This window comes from Callionymus lyra, chromosome 4, assembly GCF_982586985.1.
Source record: "Callionymus lyra chromosome 4, fCalLyr1.hap1.1, whole genome shotgun sequence".
NCBI lineage: Eukaryota > Metazoa > Chordata > Actinopteri > Syngnathiformes > Callionymidae > Callionymus > Callionymus lyra.
In genome coordinates, this window is record NC_141821.1 from 22,872,257 (window position 1) to 22,896,483 (window position 24,227).

Genomic DNA, 24,227 nt, shown 5'->3' on the forward strand with positions numbered 1-24,227 from the left:
AATAAAATGAAAAACATTTATTCGACGGGAGGGCAACTCCATCAGGTCGAGGAAAACGGGGCACGAGGGGGAAGAAGAACCCTATGAAAATTCAAATATGTCCAATTTTGATTAATTTCGAACCATATTTATTACCTACTGAATGACATTGTCAAAAGCTCCTTTTGTTGGTTTGAAACAAGCGGAGCTGGAGCCGAAGACCACCAAGAGAAAAGTACATTTAATTTATAAAGAAAAGAAAATAGCTTGAAAAGTACCATGTAGACTTCTGACCTCTCAGTGATGGTTCAACAGGGGAGCAACATCAGGTGAGGGGAAAGGGGGCAAAAGACCCCAAATGAAGATTCAAATATAAATCAAATTTTAATGAAATTGAAGTCATATGTGTAACGTAACAATTAAGGGAGATTTACAGAATTTCAGTTCCTTTTGTTTTTTGGTAAGGAAGAATGATGGAAGAGAAGTTATTCTCCTATTTCCATCCCTTTTTGTGGAAATTGATTAAAATCTATTTTGGAAGAATCGGGAGGTCAAAGGCAATTAATAAGAAGAGAATTCAGTTTTAGTTTTTTTTAATAAACTGTTTAGTAAAACAATTGTGTAAATATGAGTACAATTAATAAATCCAATCTTAAGGAGAAAATTCAAAAGCTTGATGTGCAATTATATATCTTCTCCTCGTATCATTAGACTCATCCACATGTGAGGCGTCGACCCAGGAGACTCCTGAGGTGCTTCAGTCTTGTGTGTTCCCCCAGAGTTGTGCAACTTTGTGAGTCTCTGTGCGGTTCGGCTCCCATTAGCCGTCCTCTCGCTCCCGTCTCTGCTTCCCCCGCTCTGGTATTCCCTCTTCACTCATTCAACAGAGATGCTTTGCACTTCATCTTCTGGCAGAACTGCAGATAAATATAGTCTTTTTTTTTTCAGGGGGAATTCCCTCGCTGTACGAAATACAGGACATTGTGAGTTGTGGGAAATCCCTAAAGTCCTAACAAATCCTCGCCCTGATCTGGTTTGGGGTTCAGATAGGAGCTTTAAAGCGTCTTAATTAACCACGAAGGCTCGTGTGTCGGAGAACTGAGCAACCGCTAATTACTTGCTGCGATCGCACCAAAGCTGCGATTAGGAGGAAGTACCGGTGGCGGACCGGGATGAGTCAGGAGATCAGCGAGAGAGACGGATGTAAAGAGTTCTTCTGTCGGAGAGGAATAGTTTACCGGTGGGTGTGACTGGAGGAACAAAGGTCAGGAGGTGATCTGAAATAAATCTATTCTCTAACCAGAGAAAAGAACGTTACCCATCATCCATTTTCCATTTAAAATCCAAACCCGTAAAGTGAGCATCAAATAATTTGAGTCAAGAGTATTAAAGCAAATTAGTAATAAGTATTGAATTTTCGTCCAAGTATTGGATTTGACCTGGAGGCACTAGAATACAGAGGGGTATCAAAAACTGCTAACTAACCTCACTTAAAAAAATATTGCAGCATATCAGAGATTTTTTTTTTTTTTTTACTTTTGAGGTAGTTTTCCTTTTGATATATGAAGTAGAACATCTAAATCCTAATAAAAAGTAAAGGTGTTGGTTTTGGAATACAGAAAAAAAAAGCCCACTTGTGTTTAAATCTTTTTTTTTAAAATATATATAACGGTCTTGTTCACCTTGCCCATTTTATCTTTATTTTTAAAACAGGAAACATTCACCTTCATAGAACCTGTAGTTGAGGGTAATCTTTACATTTTAATTTGGGGCTAAAGTTGAAGTTCAAATATTCTCCAGTTTTGTGTGCATTCAAATCATCATTTATGTCCAGAGATTTAAGATTTTTAAACAACTTTATATAGGAAGAAGTGCCAAACAATCACACAGCAATGATTTATTCGGAAAGAGTTGGAAGTTTAAGTTAATGCTGGTAAAGTAAGAACAAACAAAAAGGATTTTGTTGAGTTGTGGCTCTGAAAGATAGTGTCAGAGATGAAGGTAGTGAAGAAGAGAATGCAGGCAATACTGCTATGAATTGAAATGCAGAGCACATGTCTCAAAAAACAACACGTGGTCATCAAAAGCTTTCGCTACATATGTGTGGAAATAAAAGATTGAAGAAACCACATCGTAGCTCCTGGAACTTGCTCTTCTCTCCTGAAGTTCGCCTCTGGGCGTCTGGATGCAGGTCCAGGTTTTGTTTGGCCCTCAGATCACAGGACGCTTCCGTTCAGCCCGTCTTCTAATTGGCGCCGCGTAACTCGACATTTACACGGAAAGACTTTGAACAGGGCTGCTGGCGGCTGCAGTCTCCGAGCGCCGTAAACCATAGCAGAAAGCAAACAGTCGGCCCACAGAGGGTTGGAAACGAATGCAGAGGTAACATTTATCTGGAGACCCAGGAGATTGGATGGGAAACGAGTGCAGCCGCTCGCGAAAAGGACCGAAATAGACAACAAAGACGCAGCGCTACTTTCTGTTGAAACGTCTTCTGTCGCAGTCCCGGGGAAAAGTGACGGAGTCTTTGAACCGGCTCTCTTTTGTAGGTACAACATCTCCGCTGTGCTGCTAAAGATCTCTGTTTAAGTGCACAAGTGGCTCAGTGACCAGGTCTTTAGAAGAGTTGTGTTCAGGTCAGTCCATAGCTGTGTCATTGTACTTGCAAAAACACTGCTTTAAGGCATTCCATGTTTCTTCTCCTGTGAGTTAATACTTGACAAATGAAAACGGTTTATTAACAGAAATAATGAAAAATTATTTCACTATAATTTCCCCCAATTCTATTAACCCTTGCGCCTGAGACCCTTGTCCCTGGATCAAGGTGACCCACAGGCCCCAAAACAAATGTGTTTGAGGTATCCCTTGGGTTGTCTCTAGGTCAAGGGGAATGACCTCCACCATTGCATATGTATTTCTGTAAGCCAGGGCCTCCGGGTCACCTTGACCCTGATATAGTGTTAAATCATTAAATCATCTTAGGTAATGTTTTAACATTCAAACATATAGCAGGGATGTTCAAGTGTGTTTCTTAAAGGGCCCCATTATCTGTCATATGAATTCAATTAAATGCTGTGGGCTGTGGTTATTTCATATTATTTCATTGTATTTCTATAAAAAACTTGAAATAATTGAAAAATAAATATATAGATATGTCATGAGTTAGAACATTCTTAAAACATTTGTTTAGAGCTAGTCTATCTATTTATTAACAAAACTAATAAATAATCATTTTTAAAATATTTCCCTCCAATTTCTAATTTTATTAAATCTTTTAATAAATTTTAATTTAACAACAAATGTTTTGTTTCCTCTCAATTTGTCTTTTTATGTAACTGTTTTGTATCTTATATACATATGATATATCATTTTAGAATCATAAAAATATTTTTGTTTTAAAGTGTATTTATATAGCAAACTCATTTACACAAATAGACAGTTTACTACTTTATAGAAAATTATTTAGTCACACCGTTCATACGTATTTATTTGACACAATTTAATGTTTTTTCTCTATTATTTTTCCCCTCAATAAATTTGCTTTTGCATATCTACATCGGCCCCTGACAACAGCATATAATGTGGCCCCTGAACATATTGAACAGCCCGTCCTCAAGATTTAAATCATCATCTAAAAGAACTCACGATATGTACAGCAGAACAAGTTTGAGCTGACTTTGATTGATTCTGAGGTGGTATTTGATGTGTGTGTTCATGCAAATTTAAGCCCACACACTGCAGCTGAGGTCTTCTGGTCATCTGCTGGGGTCAGAGGTCGTGGTGAAAGCAGTGAAGCTGCAGTGATTATGAGACTCCAGTGCTGCGAGGTGAAGAGAGAAGATCCCTGGAGGCCGAGAAGAGGCCGTTGGAAAACTTAGTTTTCAGCTTTCATTGTCCCCATTTGTAGGGTGAGTGCACGTGCACGTGCGTGTGTGAGACAGTTATTACGGGATGATCATGAGAGCAATATCCCAGCCCTGCGAAGATGGATGTGTTTACTGGTCTGGGGTCAGACAGCGATGTTAAGCTCCCTCAGGATGAGAGCGTATTTATCTGAAGGAACAGAACCAACGTTTGGCCTCGCGGTCCAAAAGCTCCGGCTCGTTGACCTCATTTAAAGGCACAGCGGGATGTTTGAGTGGCTCTGAGCGCCAACAGAACTGTCCAGAACTTTGTCCGCGTGTGTGATGTTCTGGTCAAAGCCAAATTATAGTGCAGGGGTGGTCAGGTGACTTTTTTGAAGGGCCCCATTATTTTATATTGAGTAAAATAAAAGATATAAAAATATATAATTGTACAGAAATCAATATTGTTTTTCAATCGATTTCATTTTATTCAAAAAAACACAAACATAAGTTATAAACCAGTTCAAAATGTAAGCTGTAACTTTTTTATATGACTTGTTTTCTAGTTTCACTGTGAACTCATGAGGGTGGCATGAATACAGTATGAGGGCCAAAAGTCTCCCCTGACTGTGTACTGTAGGTTTGACCTGGAGTGTATAGTATAGTACTGATAATACTATACACTAATCTAATTGAATCAAAGTTTTTTTTATTTTATAACTTTAATTTTTAATTTTATAATCTTAACAGGTGTTATTTTCAATATTTGCATGATGCTATATGTTTAAACAAAATGTAAAAATATCAAAATTTAAATAGTAAATTTTATCTTTTTTTTAAAAAATATAAAGGCATCATTTTTCCTTCTTAGATAAGTTCAAGACGTATCAAATTACAACACTGATATAAAAACACAATGTTTATTCTATATTTTTACATATGATTTGGTCATTTCTATTCTATTCCATAATTTCGTTGCTTATTTTAAATATTTACTTATTTTTTAACAATAAATACATTTTGATTTGATTTGATGTCACCTTTTTTATTTATTTTATTTATTTGGGGTTTGAATTTTAATAATTTTTTCTTTATCCTGCCAGCACTGAAGAGCCGCTACAACTGAATTTTAATAACAAGGTTAAGTTTCTCGATTTTAATTTTGGTTTACACAACCTAACACACCCCTAAAGTATTCTTTATTTTGGATAAATAATAAAAGAAGTTTTTGAAATAAGTATGTAATACTAAAATTCTAGGAGGTAGACAGGAAACTACTCTGTTGGCCCACGGCAGCTCGACCAACGTTAACACCAGTCGGTCCCTGTGACTCAAATTATTTGATAGTTATTTCCAATCTGTAGAACTGACAGAAATCCCACGTATGAATGACTCAAGTTAATCGGTTGAATCCCCAGTTACCCAAGTTGTGAGACAAACCCTGAATCCAACACCTGGAAAATCATTTCACACTATAGTCCCTTTTGATTTCTTGTTTTTTATAGGACATTAATTAGGGCTAAGTATCTACCACTGATGTTTTTGTCAACATAACCCTTGTCACATCCGAGTCCCACTAATCTGAGTGAGTCCCTGGGACTCATTCTTGTACAGTTAGTTGAACACATGGAAAACCCACTGACTTTGCTGGTTAAGTCTAACTATCCGACGTTGTTGATCTTATGACGAGCTGGTCTTCTAAAAATAAGGAAATAAACTGGGAAGAAGAATTTAATTGGACGTGAACTGTCGTCACATGTTTTTTCAGCTCATGTCAAGAGACATTTTTTTTAAACATCCTAGTGTTTGGCAAGCATGTACGGAAACCATCTCATCTTTCTTTGTGATCTTGTGACGATCGTCTAATTTCCCCGGCGACCCCGCGCCGCCAATCCGCATCACACATGCAAACACTGGCAACGTTGCACGCAAATTGCCTCCCATCCAAGTTTTCTGCTGCCTCGGTCCGTTCTTTAGTTCCACGTGTAATTACTGGATGATAAGCTTTCCTTTGGGTTTATGTTGCGCTCTGAAGGATCATTACATCTACAGAGGCCTATTAGCGCTTGATTGGGCTCGGAGCTGGACCCGGAAGAGTTCCGGCTCACTTCAAGGAGGCGGCCCGGGTCCTCGGCAGATCCTAATTAGCCGGCGGGATCCGGCTTCATCCCGGTTTTCTTGGTCAGGTGGAAAGATGCCGTGGCCTCTGTATCAATTAACGGCTTTTAATTCCTTCGCTGGGTGTCACTGAGAGGCGACTGTGCTGCCTTTGACGTCGGGATTACGATCGCAATTAAAATCACACGTGAATCGTGTCTTTTGATTCTGGACTACCAATGACCATGAATGACATATTTATAAATAAGACAAATCTATCAATTAATAAATGACACGATGTCGGCAAAATGTCGAAGGAAATTAAAGACAAAAAGTAGAAAAACGGGAATAAATAAATGTATAAATCCATGAACAGATAAATATTGTAATAACAAAATACATAAGTAATTGAATGTCTAATAAATCATTTTTGAGTGTATAAGTAAATACACGTGTATGTACACAGAAATTGCAACATTCTTCAACAATAATCCTGTTGTTTATTTGGAAATTTTTACTATTTATTGACATATATTTTTATTTGGGCTTTTAACTAATGTCATTGGTGCTTCTTTTTCCTCGCAATTATGTCATAAATCCTCCTTTATACTGATGATTTTGTTCATTCTTCATGAGCACCTTTGAATGGAGGAATTGTTTGAACTCATGATTCAACTTAAAAGTGTTACTGCAGTTGGCTGATGGGATTCGGAAGTGAAGGTCTGATGAAGTTTCATGAAGCATTGTCATTATTTTAGAGCCCACTAGATGGCGGTCTCTGCACTATTTTCCTTTGTTTTAAACAACTGTTCTAATGAAACATCACATCATTTTTAAACTGATGGCGCCACCTACTGACCTCTAAACAACATGACACTGAAGCTACATCAGCCCATCACTAGGATTTGGATCCGACTCATTCAATGACTCGCAACGATGACTCCTGGTTTTCCATACCTCATAGTGAGGTTCTATGAGTCTGTAACTGGAATTCGCAGACACAAGTATTTTCCAAATCCTATACACCTGAGTGAGTCCCTTTGATTGTGGGTTGTAGCCATGAGTCATAGATGCCAAACTCGTTCGACGAAAAGACATGGAAAGAGTAAATCCCACACATTTGAGTGAGTCCCTCTGAGCTTCTAGTGCTGACTTGGCCCTTTGACTGTAATTATGTAGCCTTTGTGAGGTCAAGGGTCGAAACTAACAATATATAAATAAATATTTGTATTAAAATGTGTTTTTCTATGATTCATTAATAGTCTCCAAATTAGAATATAGGGGTTTTGTTAAATATGTTTGTCCTTTGCTTTTGTCATTTATTTGAGTATTGATTGCTGATTTAAAAAGTGAATAAAAAAAAAAAATTGATAAAAAAAATGTACTTTCATGAGCTTTTAAGAAAAAGGGTTTTAAAGATTATAATATGATAATAATTTATTTATTTATTGCATATTCAGCTTGATTTGACTACTTGATTTTTTACTTTTCACCACTTTATTTTTGTTTAATTGCCCCTCAAAACATTCTAAATGTATAAAATGTGGCCCCTGAGGATTTTTAATTTCCAACCACGGCTCTAGGCTGTAATTGGATCAGACTCGATGTACTGTCATACTTCTTGCATCTGAATCCCACACATCCGAATGAGTCCTTCTGACCTACATTACAGACCTGCATATGAGTTGTAGTTCTGAACCGAAGTCTCACAGATTCGGTTTAGTCCTTGAACATCTCGCTGTGCAGCAGTTGAGTCACACGACGCCATTTTCACCCGCTATTCGGTGAGACTCGCACACATCTTCAAATTGTTGCAGCTTCATTGCATCTGTCACTGTGTTCTCATCAAATGCTGTCACAGTCAAGTCACATCAATTCCAAATGATATTATTTGCAGCAAATTAATCGACGTGACTCCTGGCGCTCTTTAGCCGATCGTTTTGCTGCAGGAGATAATGATCCAACTTAATCAACGGCAGATGTCATACATGAAGAAGTGGGTCACCGTCGGTGTTTGCCTCGCTGCGAACAGCAGCCCAACATGTTGTCTTCAGGGCTCCCATGATATAATGATGGCGTTTATTATAGTGGAATATTCTAAATATAGAGCGTTCAGTCATCCGTGCTCTACGTCCCATCGTTTTAAATCATCAACACTGACTGAGTCACAGCTGTGAACGACCGACCACAAATATGACCGGAAGCCTTTAGTGAACCTGCTACATATTTATTTAAAAATAACAATAATAAAGGTTTGTACTATTGATTCTCCAGCCAGAATATTTTAGATGTTTTATTTTTAAAAGGATTTTAAATGTTAAAACATTTGTGGATGGGTCCGATGACTCAAAATCCTAATACTAATTCAAAATCTTTTTTGTTGTTGTTGTTGATATGATAACCAGCTTCTCTATGGTTCCTCAATTAATGGAATGTTATGTCCTGAATTCCAAGAGGAAGGAGATCCTGCCCCAGGTGGAGGAGTAAATTGAGGTTTGGTTCACGAGTCAGTGAGACATAGCTAAGACTTTGGATATTGTACCTGTGAAGCTACAATACAAAGTGATACATTATTCTTTCACAAGTGGTCATTAGAAATGTGAACCAATGTTTGTTATTTTAACAACATCGATTCTTATATAAACTATTGTTGGAAAAGTTGGATCTGTGTTTTATTCTAAAGGTACTGTTAGTTTTGATACGCATCCCTTGTGGTCTCTAGCTTTGGGAAGGGACTGAAAGAACAATTTTCTTTTTTTTTTCCAATCGGGACTTTCCAAGAACAAATGGAAGATTTTTACCACCGTGTCAAGACTCTTCCTCAGGGGGCTTTTACATCCATGTGGATCGAAATCTGTGTTGTCTGAATGATATGAGATATTAAAAACACAAACAAACTGGACTTAGGGGGTAGAGGTGCAGTTGGTCGGGAGCCCTTTGACAAATGTACAGGGGTGTGATATTTTGCCCTGGGTAGCTCTTCACAGGATGCCGTAATTTATGTGACCATCAGAAAACCATCAGCAATGAGGAAATTAAAAAGTTGTAAAAGAAAATCAGGACTTGACTCAGGTTGTAGTCCACAATATCGAGCATCTATCAGAAAGTGGGACACCATGAAAAGGGACTACACTTTTCCTTCCTAGAAGGGTTGCCAGATCCAACCGAAAATAGACATAACACCTGCTCAACAAAATCAAAAAAAAATTCCGAAACCCAACCTAAGTTGAGTATAAAAGCGAACAATGTCATTCATTAAAAATGTTTTTTTTGTTTTAACCATGTTTAAAACAAGCTCAATGTTGCATAAACATAACAAACTTGGCAACCTCCCTCCTATAAGCTAGCATGTGGCTAGTTATCTTTGACAGAGCTTGCGTGATAGTAGTTCTTTTAGTTGGTTGTTACAGTTGATACATTACATTGTATTTTTTTTTTTCAAATAATACCAAGCATTGATTCAGTTCAAGCAAAGTCTTAAAACAAGGAGGTTTCAATGACTTTTGGTGCCCGTTATATATATTTGGAGTTTTGTATTTTCAAACCAAATGGAGATCATTTGTGGAAACATGAACTCGATGTTATGAGATACAAGTTGATATTTGAGGACCAGAAGCGTGAATAACACGGGCTTATGAATCTGTAGAGCAGTTTTTCAAACCGTCATCTGAGATTCTTCACTGTTGCCCTTTTTAAAGTGTCTTTGGACTCTGGAGTCAGACTTGTGCGAGGGCTCTGGTAATTACCTGGAGCTGTTCAGTTTCTCTCCACGGCCTCCACTGAAGGCTCTGACTCTAAGTGCATTCACTGAGGAAATAGAGGCCACTTATATCCAGTTTTCTATGAAGAGCCTCGGCTTGTCACATTTATAGACGCCGCCTCTGGCCTTCAGATCTCACAAGTCTCATCCACTTCAGAGTCTTTCTATTCTGGTCGGGACTCGTCTTCTGCGAGGGAAAATGTAATTAAAGCCGAGATAGAATGACCTCGTCTATTAATTAACCTGTTCTTAATTTAGATTTTAAATATTGGCTTCATTTGGCAAACTAGACAGAACGGCTGCCCCTCGACTCCACTTCTTTGATGGAATTAAAAAAAGCAAATAGGAGAACATTTGTCCACAATAATTGTGTTTGCTCGTCAGTGAAACCTGCAGTTGTTTGTCCAAATTCAGAAAAACGTGTGAAAAAACGAGTGGGTCGACTCTACCACTGAAGCCAGACTTCATCTGAAGAAGAACGTTGGTTTTTAAAGTTCTTAATGTTTGTGCTTGACACTTTTATTCGGCTCCACCCAAATGTACGTGGGGCCAATTTCAGCCTGGACGATTATGTAATGCATCCCTCTTTCTTTACTTGCAGTTCACTTGAAGTTCAACTTAATTCATAGCAGGTCAGTCTATTTGCTCATCAATAAACTTTGGCCACTTACATGATTGAGTGTAAGCAGAGATGGCTTTCTAATCAGATAACTTTAGGGTTTAATTATTACTTATTTGTTATTAATCTTGACTGTTATAACAATTAATCTTTCTTGTTTCGTGACATTTTTCTTCTCCTATGCGTGCAATATCTAGGGATTCTGTGGCTTTTTTTTGTTTCATCTTGTGGCCATTTGGCTGCGACACAAACGTCCTCTGTGTTTATTGACTTAGCGAAGTGGCATAAATCTGCAGCTTTTCTCAGCTTTCATCAACTTACAATTTGCATTCATAGGGGGTACAGTTTGTTTATTGTTATCTTAGAGTTATTAACATGTTTTAAAATCGAGGCGAGGAAGAAAAACATTTGTGTTTTATGTTTTTTTCCCCTGATATACTCTATATTCTATACAAACAATATTACTTTTTTTTTTTATTATCAAAGACATTTAAATACAACATTCACCACACAATTACAATTAAACAGTTATGGTGATATTTACAAAAAACAAAAAAAAATGTCCTCATTGATCGCATTGAGGGAATCAAACAGAACTTTAGAAATTCTACATCACCAGGAAGAGAAAAGAAAAAATATCTTGCAAAAACTTGCAAGAGTGGGTAATACACCCTTAGAAACCATGACAAAAGTTCTGCCGTTGCTGTGACTTTTAAACTCAATCACACTAACTTATCTGTGTGTGCTTTTATATTCATTGGTATATGTTCTACGTTTTATTGCTGTTAAATTGTAACTGCTTGTAACTGCTTATTTTGCCATAAAAAATAAAATGTAAATCTAGGCAAACTGTGTTAATCGTTGCCACTTGTCTATATATATATGGTAACTGATTGTGCAGATTTTAAAATGTTTAATCAGAATTGTATCTACTAATAATGTGATGTCCTACCGTTGTGTTTGCAGTGTTTGCCTCTGCGAGGTCACGGATTTGTGCTGGACAAGTACAAGTGTCACTGCAAGAAAGGTTTCTACCACCCGAACCGACTCGCTGTCAACGGAGTCACAAGTAAGTCGCACGGAAGTTCAATGCGTGTGAGAGGAAGAAAGCGACATGCCCCACTGTCTCTCCCAGATCACGACAAGACAGACAACCAATCACTCACACACTAGCTGGGGTCGAACCCATGCCTGTCTTGCTGTGATTATCTATCTATTAAGCTACTATAACAACAGGCCTGACCAGTACTTCCCCCATAAGTCAACTCTTGTGGCGTGTATTAGTGATGGATTGATGAAGCCTCATGAAACTGTTGACGAGGTATCATGATACAGTGTCTTCATTTTGAAAGCCACTAGATGGCACTCTCTGTTGGAAAATGATGCCAGGTTTATTGATTTTGTAGATCAGAGTTAAATATTATTTAGCAGAGAATGACATCTAGTCGTCTTTTATAATGAAGACACTGTATCCTGATACCTTAGCTGTTTCATCAACCAATTGCTTGTGTGTATAGTGCGTATTTTTCTGAAATAATAACTGATCTATTTAACGGTTTTCAGTATTTCTTTTTCTTGTTATATATAAATATATAAATATGATGATTTGGTGGTCATGGTTGTATTGGAATGAGGAAGAAAAAAATAATTTTAAAAATTAAAAAAAAAGGGAAACTTTCATGAATTTAATTAATGGATTAACTTGAAATTTACTATAAAATGAACTATCAATTATTATTATATTAAAATTAAGAACATAGTAAAAAAAGAGATGTCAAAGCAAGCTTAGAATGAGAAAAAACCTGACTCCAAAAAAAGAGGACTGTATCAAAAGATACTGACACATTGAAACATAAAAATAGATAAAGATATGGGATAAAAGCTACTGAAACATTACTGTGGTGGAAACTGGCTGATACACAACAATAAACTTTATCTCAAACTATTATATTAAAATTAGCTTTTTTCAGCAACCTCAGACTTTTGTTTTAGTTCAGCAACAGATGAAAAGTTTCACCTCAGATGCTGGATCACTAAAAAAAAGAGAAGTTACTTCGAGAGGCTTATCAGGACAGAGATGGGAAATAGGGTTTAATGGAAATTGACATCGCACCGTTATCCTGTCTGCTGTGAGTTAATTAAAAAGTTCTTCAGACTGAGACCTCGATGGTTCTCACCTTAAGTCCTCAGTTCTCTTCCACATCGTCACCTTCCATCTCGCTTCACTAACCTCACTTTCTCCAGATTCTGTTGTAATGTTCTCTCCCGACTCACTTGAAACTCATGATTGGTCCCTCACAAAAGACCACCACAGTGACAAAAACACACCCAGTAATCCACAGTTTTCATTCTTCTTGCGGTGAAATCTGGCTCACTTGCTTCTCTTTCTCTGTCCTCCGCTCTGGATAATGAACACACGCGTATTTGACCAGTAACTGATCGTCAGCTAACCAACCGCCATGAGCAAACATTATGAGTCATCGCTACGGATATAAGCGTTCCTTTCAGAGAGATCAATGATGTGCGGAGTCAAAGCTTTCTGAAAACTAGGCCAGTTTCTTTTTAAAGGCAAAATCCCCACAAATCTCTTAGACAATGGCTGTTTCCAATAAATCCTCCGCAACAGCACAAGTCCAACGTTTGTTATCTAACTGGCCACATGGGCAACCGTCCCGGTGGTCTGTATACAAACCAGTTACGTCCACCGGCTTCGTCTTCTCGGGTGGTTTTGATTGGCTTTCACCTCACTTTACCCCAGCCTGGATGGGTTGTCACTTTATCCTGCTATTGTATCTGTTTTCCCTTCATGCTACATCAATTCCATTCATGATCGTTTTTTCTTGAGGCGCAGTTATCTACCTAAGGGCCACTAATCTTATGGGTGAGTAAAGATATTAGTTGGTGGCACAATCAGTTCAAAAATGATGTGAGGTTTTTCTAGAATAGCTGTTCTCAGAAATGGCTTGGAGAGCTGATGCAGTGCCATCTAGTGGGCTCTGAAAGTACACTGCTTCATGAAGCTTCATCAACCCATCTCCATTGGTGAGGTCTTACTAGTGACCTGAAAAGGTCTGTTGTATTATTAGATGAAGAAAGTTCAGACTGTTGACCTGGGCTAACCAGTTAACACAATGGATGATGGATTCTAAAGTTTATGAAAAGAGAAAAAAATGATTTTCTTTTGTATTGTTAACAAGTGAGACACTTCATGGCAATGCAATTATTCTCGTAGTAAACAGTAAATGGAGTGAGAATTTAATCTGTTCTATCTTCTTTGGTGCTGCTGCCGCTTCCTGAAGCCCAAGGTTTTGTGAAGAAGGCATTAAAAACTACAACCAGGGGGAATAAGAGAACTGCAATTGCTCGGGCTTCCTTTCAAAACAACCATATTTCAATGTACTTATTAAATTAAGCCTTATGTCATCTCAGGGTCAAGGGGGGCCAAAGGCCAGAAAACAAATGTGTTTGAAGTATCCCTTGTGTTGTCTCTGGGTCAAGGTGAACAACCTCCCTGGTAGTGACAGTCTGATGAAGCTTCATGAAGCAGTGTCATTATTTTCAGAGTCCACTAGATGGCAGTCTCTGTACTATTTTCCTTAGTTTTGAACAACTGTTCTATTAACACATCACATCATTTTAAAACTAATGGTTCCACCTATTGACCTTTAAACATGATGACGCTGTTTCATGAAGCTTCATCAGCCCATCACTACTCCCTTACTTCCATAAATACATATGCAGTGGTGGAGGTCGTTCACCCAGACCCTTAGATAACACAAGCGTTACCACAAACATATTTGTTTTTTGGGTCACCTTGACCCTGAGATAACAAAAGGGGCAAACTTCCATTGGTAAAGAAAGGAAGTGTCACACACAGAAACTGTGTTCGTGAACATATGTCTTTAAATGTTAATAAAAAATATTGCAGTGAATACTCAAGTATATAGTATTTGTAGTTGTATGGACTCATTATTTTGTTGGAATAATATAACTGGGAAATTGTAAAAATGTCTTAACCATCTTTACATTCCTGGGGCGGACATAGCAAGATATAGTTATGATGAGCCCAAGAGACTTAGCTATGGATAGAATACCCAATTGCATCACTAGTGAAGTTTCAAAACTGTCAACACAGAATCTGACATCATACTCCAGTCTCAGGGACCTTTGTGTCGTCCTGTCGCTCTTTGTGTGGAAAACAGTTTTCTGGGTTATGTGGCTCGGACAAACTCATCATCCTTCCGCGATATTCCGGCGGCAGAAACCGTGGCAGTCCTGTTGACTCTTCATGTTCGCACATATAGATCGGTCTTCGTGATGTTGACACAATGTCAATGAAATCCTTGTAAGGTCAGAGCTGGATAAAGATTTATGGACACTCAGGAAACTCTCTCCCTTTGTCATTGAGACACTTCCTCTCCTTCAATTGTATCTCAATATTCATTTAGCCCTCTTTCCCCTTCATTCTATAAAATTATCCCGCTAAACACTGCTATTACGATTGGACAAGATTATCATGATAATGCCATTTTGGTGCACATTTGTTTCCAGTTAAACATCAGGAGTTCTGAGGGTTTTATCCATTGAAACGATGTCATATGTTTGGAGTTTACCTTTCAGGTAAAGCCCTCTTAAAATTTGCAGTTAGAAAATTCCAAATCCACCATAGAAACACACACCAACACTCTCTTTCACTCTCTTTCTTCACTCTAGGAAGTGCACTGTGCGCTCAGTCTTCCACACAAACACCAGCTGTACGTCTTTACCTCAGGTTTCCCTGGACTCACATTAGCTATACTACTATTGGCCTCATGATGTCAATCCCGCTCCTGACACTATTGGTCTTAAGGCTTAAAGAAAACTACAGCCCTGGTCCCCTGACACTGTTACATACACAACAATATGACACACTCCTTCAGAACCGCTTCAAAATGGACATTGTTGTTTATTCAGTACTTTCTCCCCCTATCGCCTGGCCTGCCTTTTTTTTTTTGGGTGTTGTGTTTGACAAACACATGTCTCTAGTTCAACACTGCAAAAAACTGACTGAAACTGTTTCCTTCAACTGAGAAAAATCTGTAAATTTAGGAAAAAGGTCACAACATGATCTGGAGTTTATAATCAATGCATTTGTGTCTTCTCGTTTGGACTATTGAAACAGTTAATTTTTATGTCCAAACAAGAAGTAGCTGTCTCTCCTGCAGTTAACACAAAACTCTGCAGCGAGAATTCTGACCTGCTCTAGTAGGAGAACTTACATTCCACTGAACCTTAAAACTCTTCATCTACATCTTACTTTTAGAGCTATTAGTGGTCAGGCGCGACTGACTCCTTCAAGAAACATCTTAAGACCTTTGTATTTGTGCAGGCTTTTACCCTCATTTTCTGGGACTCCTGTGTTTGTCTCAAAATGTTGTCTTGGCCATTAACAGTTTTTAAATCTGTATGCATTTTTAACCGTGTATTGCTTTTGATTGTTCAAGCGCTTTGTGACCCTGGTCTTGAAAGAAGCTTTACAAATAAAAGTGACTTACTTATGTACCTTTGTGTCAATGTAAGTATCAAAAAACGTTCTTAAATGGGGTTTTCTCTCATCTTTACACCACGAAACAACTTCTTGCTTCTCTGACAGGAGTCGGAAAGACGGGAACACCAGCCGATATCAGTCCTAATGCAGACGAGGGGTCGTCCAGTGACTGCCTGCCGTGCCAGGAGGGCTGTGCTTTCTGTAAGGATGACACGCCATGTGTGACTCGAGAGGACTCCACACTGCGCCTGGCTGTGCTCGGCTTCCAGTGTCTCTGCATGCTGGTCATCTTCGTGAGCATGGTGCTGGTCTATCACTTCCGCAGGAACAAGGTTGGTTCGATTAGTAGGGATAAATATATGAATAGAAATAGTTTTGTTCCATGTTGTTCCATGAAAAAAAAAAAAGTCTTTAACTGTTCACGGTTTTTCTAAATGTTAAGTTTGTGCTACTCAGAACTTCAGAATTCTTGTCCACTATGTATCCAAGAATTGATCTATCTATCCATCTATCCAATCACTCTACTTTAATGGAAGCCAACAACAAAATTCAGTACTACAATTTATGATTTCTGACAAATTAACTGCAACATAACAATAGTTGAAAAAGACAATTTCCTCTCCATCATCTTTTCTAAAGTAGTTTAAGTTACGAGAAAGAAAATCATATCGGTGACAAGGATTTGATAATTTGTGGCTCAATGTTTAATGTTAACCCCAATCCCCAGGGAAGATTAAGTAACAAATATTAAAGTCATTGCCGGAAAAAAATGTACTGCTGCCCAATTTGTTAAAGAAATATTTTACTCTTGTGTGAATCTTAAACAAAGCGGGGATGAGAGTAGAAAACTTACTTTGATGACCTCGGTGACTAAGCCAGTGAATGTCGCATGGCACTCAGACAACACAAAGGATATCATGTGACCACAATTATGTGGCCTAAAATACCCCTTGTGGTATTCTACAGGGTTTAAATCCCACTGTGATCAGTGAAGTAGTATAAATGATCAATCGTATTACATGGACTTGTTTAAACAGAATCTGGGTTTCCATGGCTTTAAGAATGCTATCACAAAAGTTAGAAAAGATATATTTGACCGGGTCTTTCCAATATTTCATAATTAAAAGATCGAGTGAAATCTGCAATTACAAGTTAAAAGATGTGACTTTACCCTCGTCACATCACTAGTGCAGGATAAGAAAGTGGGCCAAGATATGCATGCACAGACTATAACATACTATTTTACTACTATAATACTGCCATGTCAGACAGTAGACAACAAGATTTTGGACTTAAGCAACGTCTCGCTAAATTTACAAGGCTTCTGCCCCAAACTACTATCTTTAAAAGAAACATGCTCAAAGCATTCGCTTTACTTTGCGAAAATTATTGCCAGGCGTTATTTTTGCCAAAAAATATAATGGAAACCTGTCTACTGACAGCCATCATATTATAGGAAGATAATTACTTACTCTTCCGTCTAAAAATGCTACCAGTAAACCTGGTAGCTCCTTGTTGTTTTCAACTTTTACTTTTCTCTTTTTTTTAAGTTAAGAAATTTGACCAAATTTGTGTCAGACTGAAAAGACCAAGCAAAAGTTTTGAGAAATGTTGATAATCTCCTCATGCTTTTAGTGAAAAACTTTGACATCATTAACATGGCGATAGATGCAGCGACGCTCATAAATATGATCTTAAAAAATATTATTTTTCAAAGTGATTTTTATTTCAAACGTTCGTGGTGCGGCGTTGAGCATCTGTGGCTGTCTCGTGTGCAGAGTATCCGAGCATCCGGCCTGGTCCTGCTGGAGGCCATCCTGTGCGGGGCTCTGCTGCTCTACTTCCCGGTGAGTGCCTTGTGTGTGTGTGTGTGTGTGTGTGTGTGTGTGTGTGTCTCTCTCTCTCTCTCTCTCTCGAGTGACTGTTCTCCGATTATCACCACGACACGCTCCTTTGACCTCAACACAACCTTCCTCTCCTTGTCTGAAGGTTGACATTCACTCGCTCATTCATCTCAAACAGAATAGCAGATCACAAGCGGCTTTGTCGGCTCGATACTTTTTTTTCTCCTTGTCGGGCACAAAATCGTCGCCCCATTAATCTTGTTTCAGTTTGTACGTTTTCTGCGGATGACAGCCAGGTGACGCCATGATAAGGTTTCTAGGCTGGCCTGGTGCGTGCTGGCGGAGAAAACCATCCTCGTTGCTGGTCGCTGACCCCTTGCAAACTGTGGGCCGGCTCGCGAAGCGTTCCATCTGTTGATCAGCTCTACTGAGACCCGCGACACGTTAACTGATTGATGATGTGTTCAGCAACAAGCCACTAATTATGTTACAACCTCGTGTTTAACTCGCCTCATTAAATCACAGCCAAATCCATGAGAAGGACAAGATTAATTGAACAAATAACTAAATATACTGTAATTGTTCATGAGTTTTTTTCTATTTTTCTTACATATAAACTGGGGATTGCAGTTGATATGTTTTCAGTCGTTGCCCTCAGTTGTCTTCTTTTTTTAAAAAAAAAAGGATAAATGGCAAACAGCAGCTCTAATCTCAAGGACCTAAAAGCATAAAGACAGTCAAGGTCAGTTATTTATCGAGCACTGTTGATGGTGGAACGTTAATGGTTGCCAGTAAGCCACAAGTAAGATTGATCTTCACCGTCTGACGGGAGCAGAGGATAGTTGTCAAACTCAATCACAAAAGTGGACGTTTGAAAACACAGTTCAAGTCCCGTTTTAGACAAAATTAATGAAGATATTCTTGCTGAAAATTTCCCAAAATGTTTTCATATAAAAAAACGTTGCCAATTGTTTCACTATGATTTCCATTAGCCATGATATTTATATTTGTAGGTACTTTTTATATATTTTTTTTACACTTTATTTATCAATTAAAGTGTGTGTGATGTTGACATGTTCAGCAAAGATGGAGACGTAGAAGGTTTGTGATGAGGCGACATAGAGAGACTAAAAGAAAGACAATGTCGGTTGCAGTGCATAAGAGCTGCCAACAGGGTCAAAGCAGAATAAAGTGACGTCTGTCAGTGACAGACGGTGAGTGTATTTGTAAAGCTCTCAACAGTAAGATGGAGAAATATAATACAAATGTTAGCTATATTTATACTTATAGCCACTTTCTCCAACTTTATTAATTACTTTATTTCGAAAAAATGAAATCTATGAAGTGATTTCTCCTTGAATGCTATTTCAAATTACTGTAAGAAATATAAGTATAAATTAGACCTAAGTCCAGATGCACATTTACACCAATATATTTGTTTTCATTCATGTCATGTCACTCAGGAGAGTCTTAAAGTAAAAACTTTGACTCCTTTAAAACCTTTTAAGGATGTCATCTGTACCCGTACACCTCTGGGTATATGCAACAGGGGAAAGACCTTGGGGCAGACCCAGGACTACCATGTCTCCCACTTGACATGGAAATGTCTAAATATTCTCCTGGAAAAGCTAGGAAAAGGTGTATTGGGAAAGGAAAGTCATCCCAAAAAGTGGTTCAAGATAGATGGTGGATAGGATAGAAGGTGGGAGCATTCTCGGTAGTCACTTGCATTATGAAAGAGCAATAATTATTTATTTCTTCACTAAAGCGAGTGAAGTATATTCAAGAGACACTTGGATCCAGATGGTTATTTTGATCACAACCAGTTTGTTTCCTCTCTATTAAAACTTCCTGTAAAATTCCTTCATATTAGAGATATATTTCCTCCTTTTGCTTAGATTTGCTGAAAACATTTTTGTATGAAAAATGATTCCAAATCCATTTTTAAATATTTAAAAAATAAAAAACAATTATCACACATTTCCCGTCTCAACTAAAACTCCACAAAAGACGTTGGAAGGTGAAATTACACGTCGACCGCTCTACGGTAACCGCTTCCCAGCAGCTCCGGGGGTGAGCGGTTCATTTTTACGGAGGAATCAAGAAGCTCATTATTTCGCAGATGACCAGACTGTCGACACCCACGTACCATTGATTTACACGAGTCCACCATCATGTGCACCTCTTGGGTGTTGGAGGCTTCTGGCTAATTGCAATTTAGTTGCAGCCGAGTGGCGCTATATGCTTAGCCAAGCGACGCGGGCTAAACGTAATTAAAGCCAACTGATTTAGAGCCCACTAATCAATGCAATTTGCTGCGACAAGGTCCTGGAAAGTAATAATGTTTGAGAGAGAAAACGAGCCGCTGTTATTGGACGGTCTTCCGCATCCGGCTGCAAAAAAAAAAGATCTTTCGAAAACGCTGTGATTAATAAACCTGCACTCCATGGCGAGGTCTGCTTCTGCACGTTTCTCCACATGCCCGCGACGGTGAGACGCATTACTCCAAATCTAAATATAGATTCAGAAATATTCTGCTGCTGCTTCTGCTTTAAATAATTCCTCTGTTATTAAGCAGCAGGAGACACTTTTCATCCCGCTCCCGTGGTGTTTTTGCCAAGTGAAGCCACGCAGATTTTTCTTTTTACCCTCGCTCTTCTCCGTGTCACATCCAATAACTTCACTTCCCCCCCATCCCCGATTCTTGCTCTCAAATGAAAGAGGAGGAGGCGGGAGTGATGCAAAATTGTGGCAAAGGTGGCTATTTCTGTTCTGCTCTGGAGACAATGGAGAGAAATGGAGGAGAGCGGACATGCGTTTGTGCATCTCCCGGATGAGCTCGCCAGCGGTTGCCTTTGGTGCAGTTTTTTTATTTGACGCTGAAGAGATTTGGCAGCTTATGCAGCGACTGATTAGCTCGGCGTCATTTACAACTTTGTTTTGCAGCGGTTTGACATTTGACGGAGCCAAAAATAGACGGAAATGGACTGGTGAGATGACGTCATGCACATGAGCGTTTCCAAGACAAAGGGAGTCTGCTTGTTTGACGTGGCTGTGCAAACATCCAGAGCATTAACTGAATTATGATTATATAAAAGGCTTTGATGTCAGGGCTGCATCAGTGTTCCCTTTGCTTGTCATTTACAAATCAAAGTCTTTACTACGTCTTCTTCTCTCTCTGTCGTACGATCGTACTCTTCTACACTGACCCGTCCAATTCTCCGGTGCTGTGTCTCAAATCGTGCATAAATTTGAATAGGGTAGTACCGTTTCAAAGCAAACGCTGTCGCTACACACTTAGTGGAAATGACTCGACAGCTTCTTCTTCTACTACTTTTTAACGTTGTTTGCGACCAGCGTATACACCAACCAAAACAAGTTATTAAGTTGTGTTTCATTTTCTTATTATTATTGTTGTGTTGTGGTCAAATTTGTGTTTCCTCGAGACATTTAGGCCGGTATCTTCTCTGAAGACATGCCGTCAGTGACGTAGCTTCTGTTTAGCATCATCTACATCAGCGGCAGTTAAGGTTGGAAAGTGTTCATTGCTCTACATTTTCTGACCATTTGAGTGCACCAATTGAGTGCTCATTGGACACTACATTTTCACACACTGCTCAGTGTTAATGCACTTGTGTACTCAAAATATTAAGTGTAAGTGCAGAAGTGCGTGGTTTTGGACACACCATTGGTGTCTAGACTAATCCTGGACGAATTGGCAACTTGGGGGCCACATGCGGCCCTTATCCTGTATTTATGGGGCCATCATGAGTAAAACTATAAAACCCATGAAGTGTAACTGCAACAAAGGTTACTGCTGATACTCATGTTAACCATTTTTAAATTATTAACCTGCCATCGCTTTTATATTTGTTTGTTTTGGGATAAAACTTTTTTTCTTCACATTTTTTTTTGTCCCATTTTGTGTGATTTAAATAAATACGTGTGTGTGTGTGTGTGTGTGTGTGTGTGTGTGTGTGTCATGTGAATAACAGGCAGAGAAGAAACAGTTGAATTCCTGAAAACAGTGTTTTTGTCAGTACAATGTCATAGCTATTGATGGAAGAAATACATTTTATGATCTACTTTTCTTCTTTTTTATTTGTATGACCAAATATTTCTAAAGTTGTACCAGAAATCAATATCACAATATCATCAGCATACAGTGTCGACTCTAGGCCCAGAATGTGTTATGAAAATTGTGTATTTGGAGTGTAGTCATTAGCTCAACATGCTATTAAATAGATAATAAATTACTTAGAATATAATACTACCTAATAAAATGAATAAAACCATCATAATTCAAGAAAAAAAAAGTTGTTTTTAATTTGATTTTATGGCAATAAATGTTTGGAAATATTATATCTCAAAATTAAGCATTTTTTATTCATTTTCCATTGTGACTAAAATAAGTGGGTCATTAACAGGACTTTTTTGTTGAAAACACCGAACACGACGAGACCCAGAAAGCTATATTCTGAAGTATTAAACAGAGATTCTTGGACCGTGTCTGGTGTTGAGGAAGAAAAACACCCACCACTCGGCTGCACACGAGCCCCCAAGAGACACAAATCATTTACACCTCCAGCTGCTCTGCTGCTGCAACAACAACATGTTCACACAAAAGTGGTGTGAGCTTCTATATCCGGAGCTCTCACACCTTCTATGATAAAACTGTTTCGTATACACATCCCTGATAAGTAAGACCAACCAAATCTCATTTGTGTGTTGTGTATATTTAAACATGTATCACATATTAGTTTGAGGCCAGTTTTTATGTAAAATTATTTAAAAAAAAACTGTTTTATACTTCAACAAGTCTCTCTTTGAGGTGAGCATTTATCTGAAATCTAAGGTTATGATTGAACGGACATAAGTGGTCACCACAAAATAATGTGATGAACAATGCTGTGGTTCACAACTGACTCAAAGCACAAGCGCACGTTTTCTATCTTTGCTCAATTTTCTTTACATCTACGTCATAACCTACCTGCCTCTGAAAAAAGTTTGAACAATGTAATCCTGGTTAGTCATGACAGGCTTTGGATTTGATCTGGTGTGCTTTAAATGCGTAATGTTTGAATAAAATTTGATTTTCCCACAAATGCGGGTCTGGCAGGCCAAATAAAATTAATGACAAGCTTAGCCCCAAGGGCTGGGGTTTGACGCGTTTGAGTATCCGATGTTTCTTCCGATTTAAAATGGAGTATCCTGATCGACTGATATATTTATAAGATAAATGAACAAAAACTAAACATTAAATAATTTCTACTCATTTCATTCACAGTTGATCCAAATAAAAAAATAATTTAATGTGGCAATCACAAAAGTCACACATCAATAAGAGACATAAAGTGATAATAATAGGGAGAAACATTCTCTGTTTTTTTCAGTTTAGTAGATTGTTTTGTTCGTGTGTTGTAAATAATATAAAAAATTTCAACTTATGGTATAAGATTAAAAATATCAGCTAACTTTTGTTTTGTTTTAATCTAATTTTTGCTAATTAAGAAAATAAGAACATTAAGAATTATACCCAGAGAGCACAATTTGTATTCTATCTATATAAATATGATCTATATATATATATTTATATATTCTTAAAATAATGTATAGTCATATTCAAAGACAACAGGTGGTAGTAAAGTGTAGGAATACAACCCCCAAAAACAAGTGGCCATGTGGAGCCTGGACGGTAATTGCAATAACTTTTTCCTCTTATATTATGTTACATTTCTTTGAATATAATTTAAATAAGTTCAGAGTTATTTGGCTAATTGAGAGATTTTGAAAACCTGAGCTCCTTGTCAGGGGTTATGGAACTGGTTTACCAAACTATATGAATACAACTTGCACGATAAAAAAGACAAGAAAAATGTGTACGAACAGGTTCTACACAAAATAAGACTCTGAAAAAACAACTGAGAAGTTTTGTCATCATCAATCCCATATTAATACCTCAGAGTTCTTTCACTGCTGAAGTTCGGGGGCTTCAGCGTCACTAACTTCTGTATAATCTGGGCATGGGTTTGGGCGACACACTGCAAGTCGTTACTTGTTCCTCCACCAGACTTTAAAGTCCGACTAGAGCTAAAGTGCTGGTTCAGTCCAGTTCAGAACTTCACAGAGCAGGCTGGCGAGGCTTCACAGCACATCGGGGGTCTAATGAGAAACAGTAGGACCAGGAGATAATGTGTCCTGACCTGACAAGCCATGAAGCACGGTCAGCCTGCCAGTTCTCTCTCATCCTCACTCTGATGCTCTGTCCAAGCTGTTCCGAGACTTTCACTCCGACTTAAGCAGGTCCAGTCCATTCACGCCGCCTGCTGCAGACTTGTGTACGAAAATCAGACTCTCAGTCTCTTTGTTTGTGTCGGTAACCTCAGAAGAATGAGCTCAATCCCAAGTTTCTGACTTCAATTCTTAAAGACATTCATTAGCTCCCAAGTCTATCCCGATAGGAGTTCATCGTTGACACATATAGTCTCTGGAATTTTATCTGTTCAATTTGCAAAAGTGACATGTTAATTTGGATCACATGTTATGAAGATTTATT

At 38.3% G+C, this 24,227-nt stretch overlaps 2 protein-coding genes across 3 annotated transcripts in view; both read left to right on the forward strand.

Annotated features, from left to right (window-relative positions):
• Positions 1-24,227, forward strand: part of thnsl1 (threonine synthase like 1) — a 258,025-nt gene that overhangs the window by 38,450 nt on the left and 195,348 nt on the right. The window lies entirely within an intron of this gene.
• gpr158a (G protein-coupled receptor 158a) overlaps positions 1-24,227 on the forward strand; it is a 78,963-nt gene that overhangs the window by 23,801 nt on the left and 30,935 nt on the right. For both annotated transcript variants that reach the window (XM_087789238.1, XM_087789239.1), the window contains exons 3-5: positions 11,267-11,369; positions 15,933-16,159; positions 17,606-17,674. In XM_087789238.1, the coding sequence (XP_087645364.1) occupies positions 11,267-11,369; positions 15,933-16,159; positions 17,606-17,674 (399 nt within the window). The remainder of the gene's footprint in view (positions 1-11,266; positions 11,370-15,932; positions 16,160-17,605; positions 17,675-24,227) is intronic.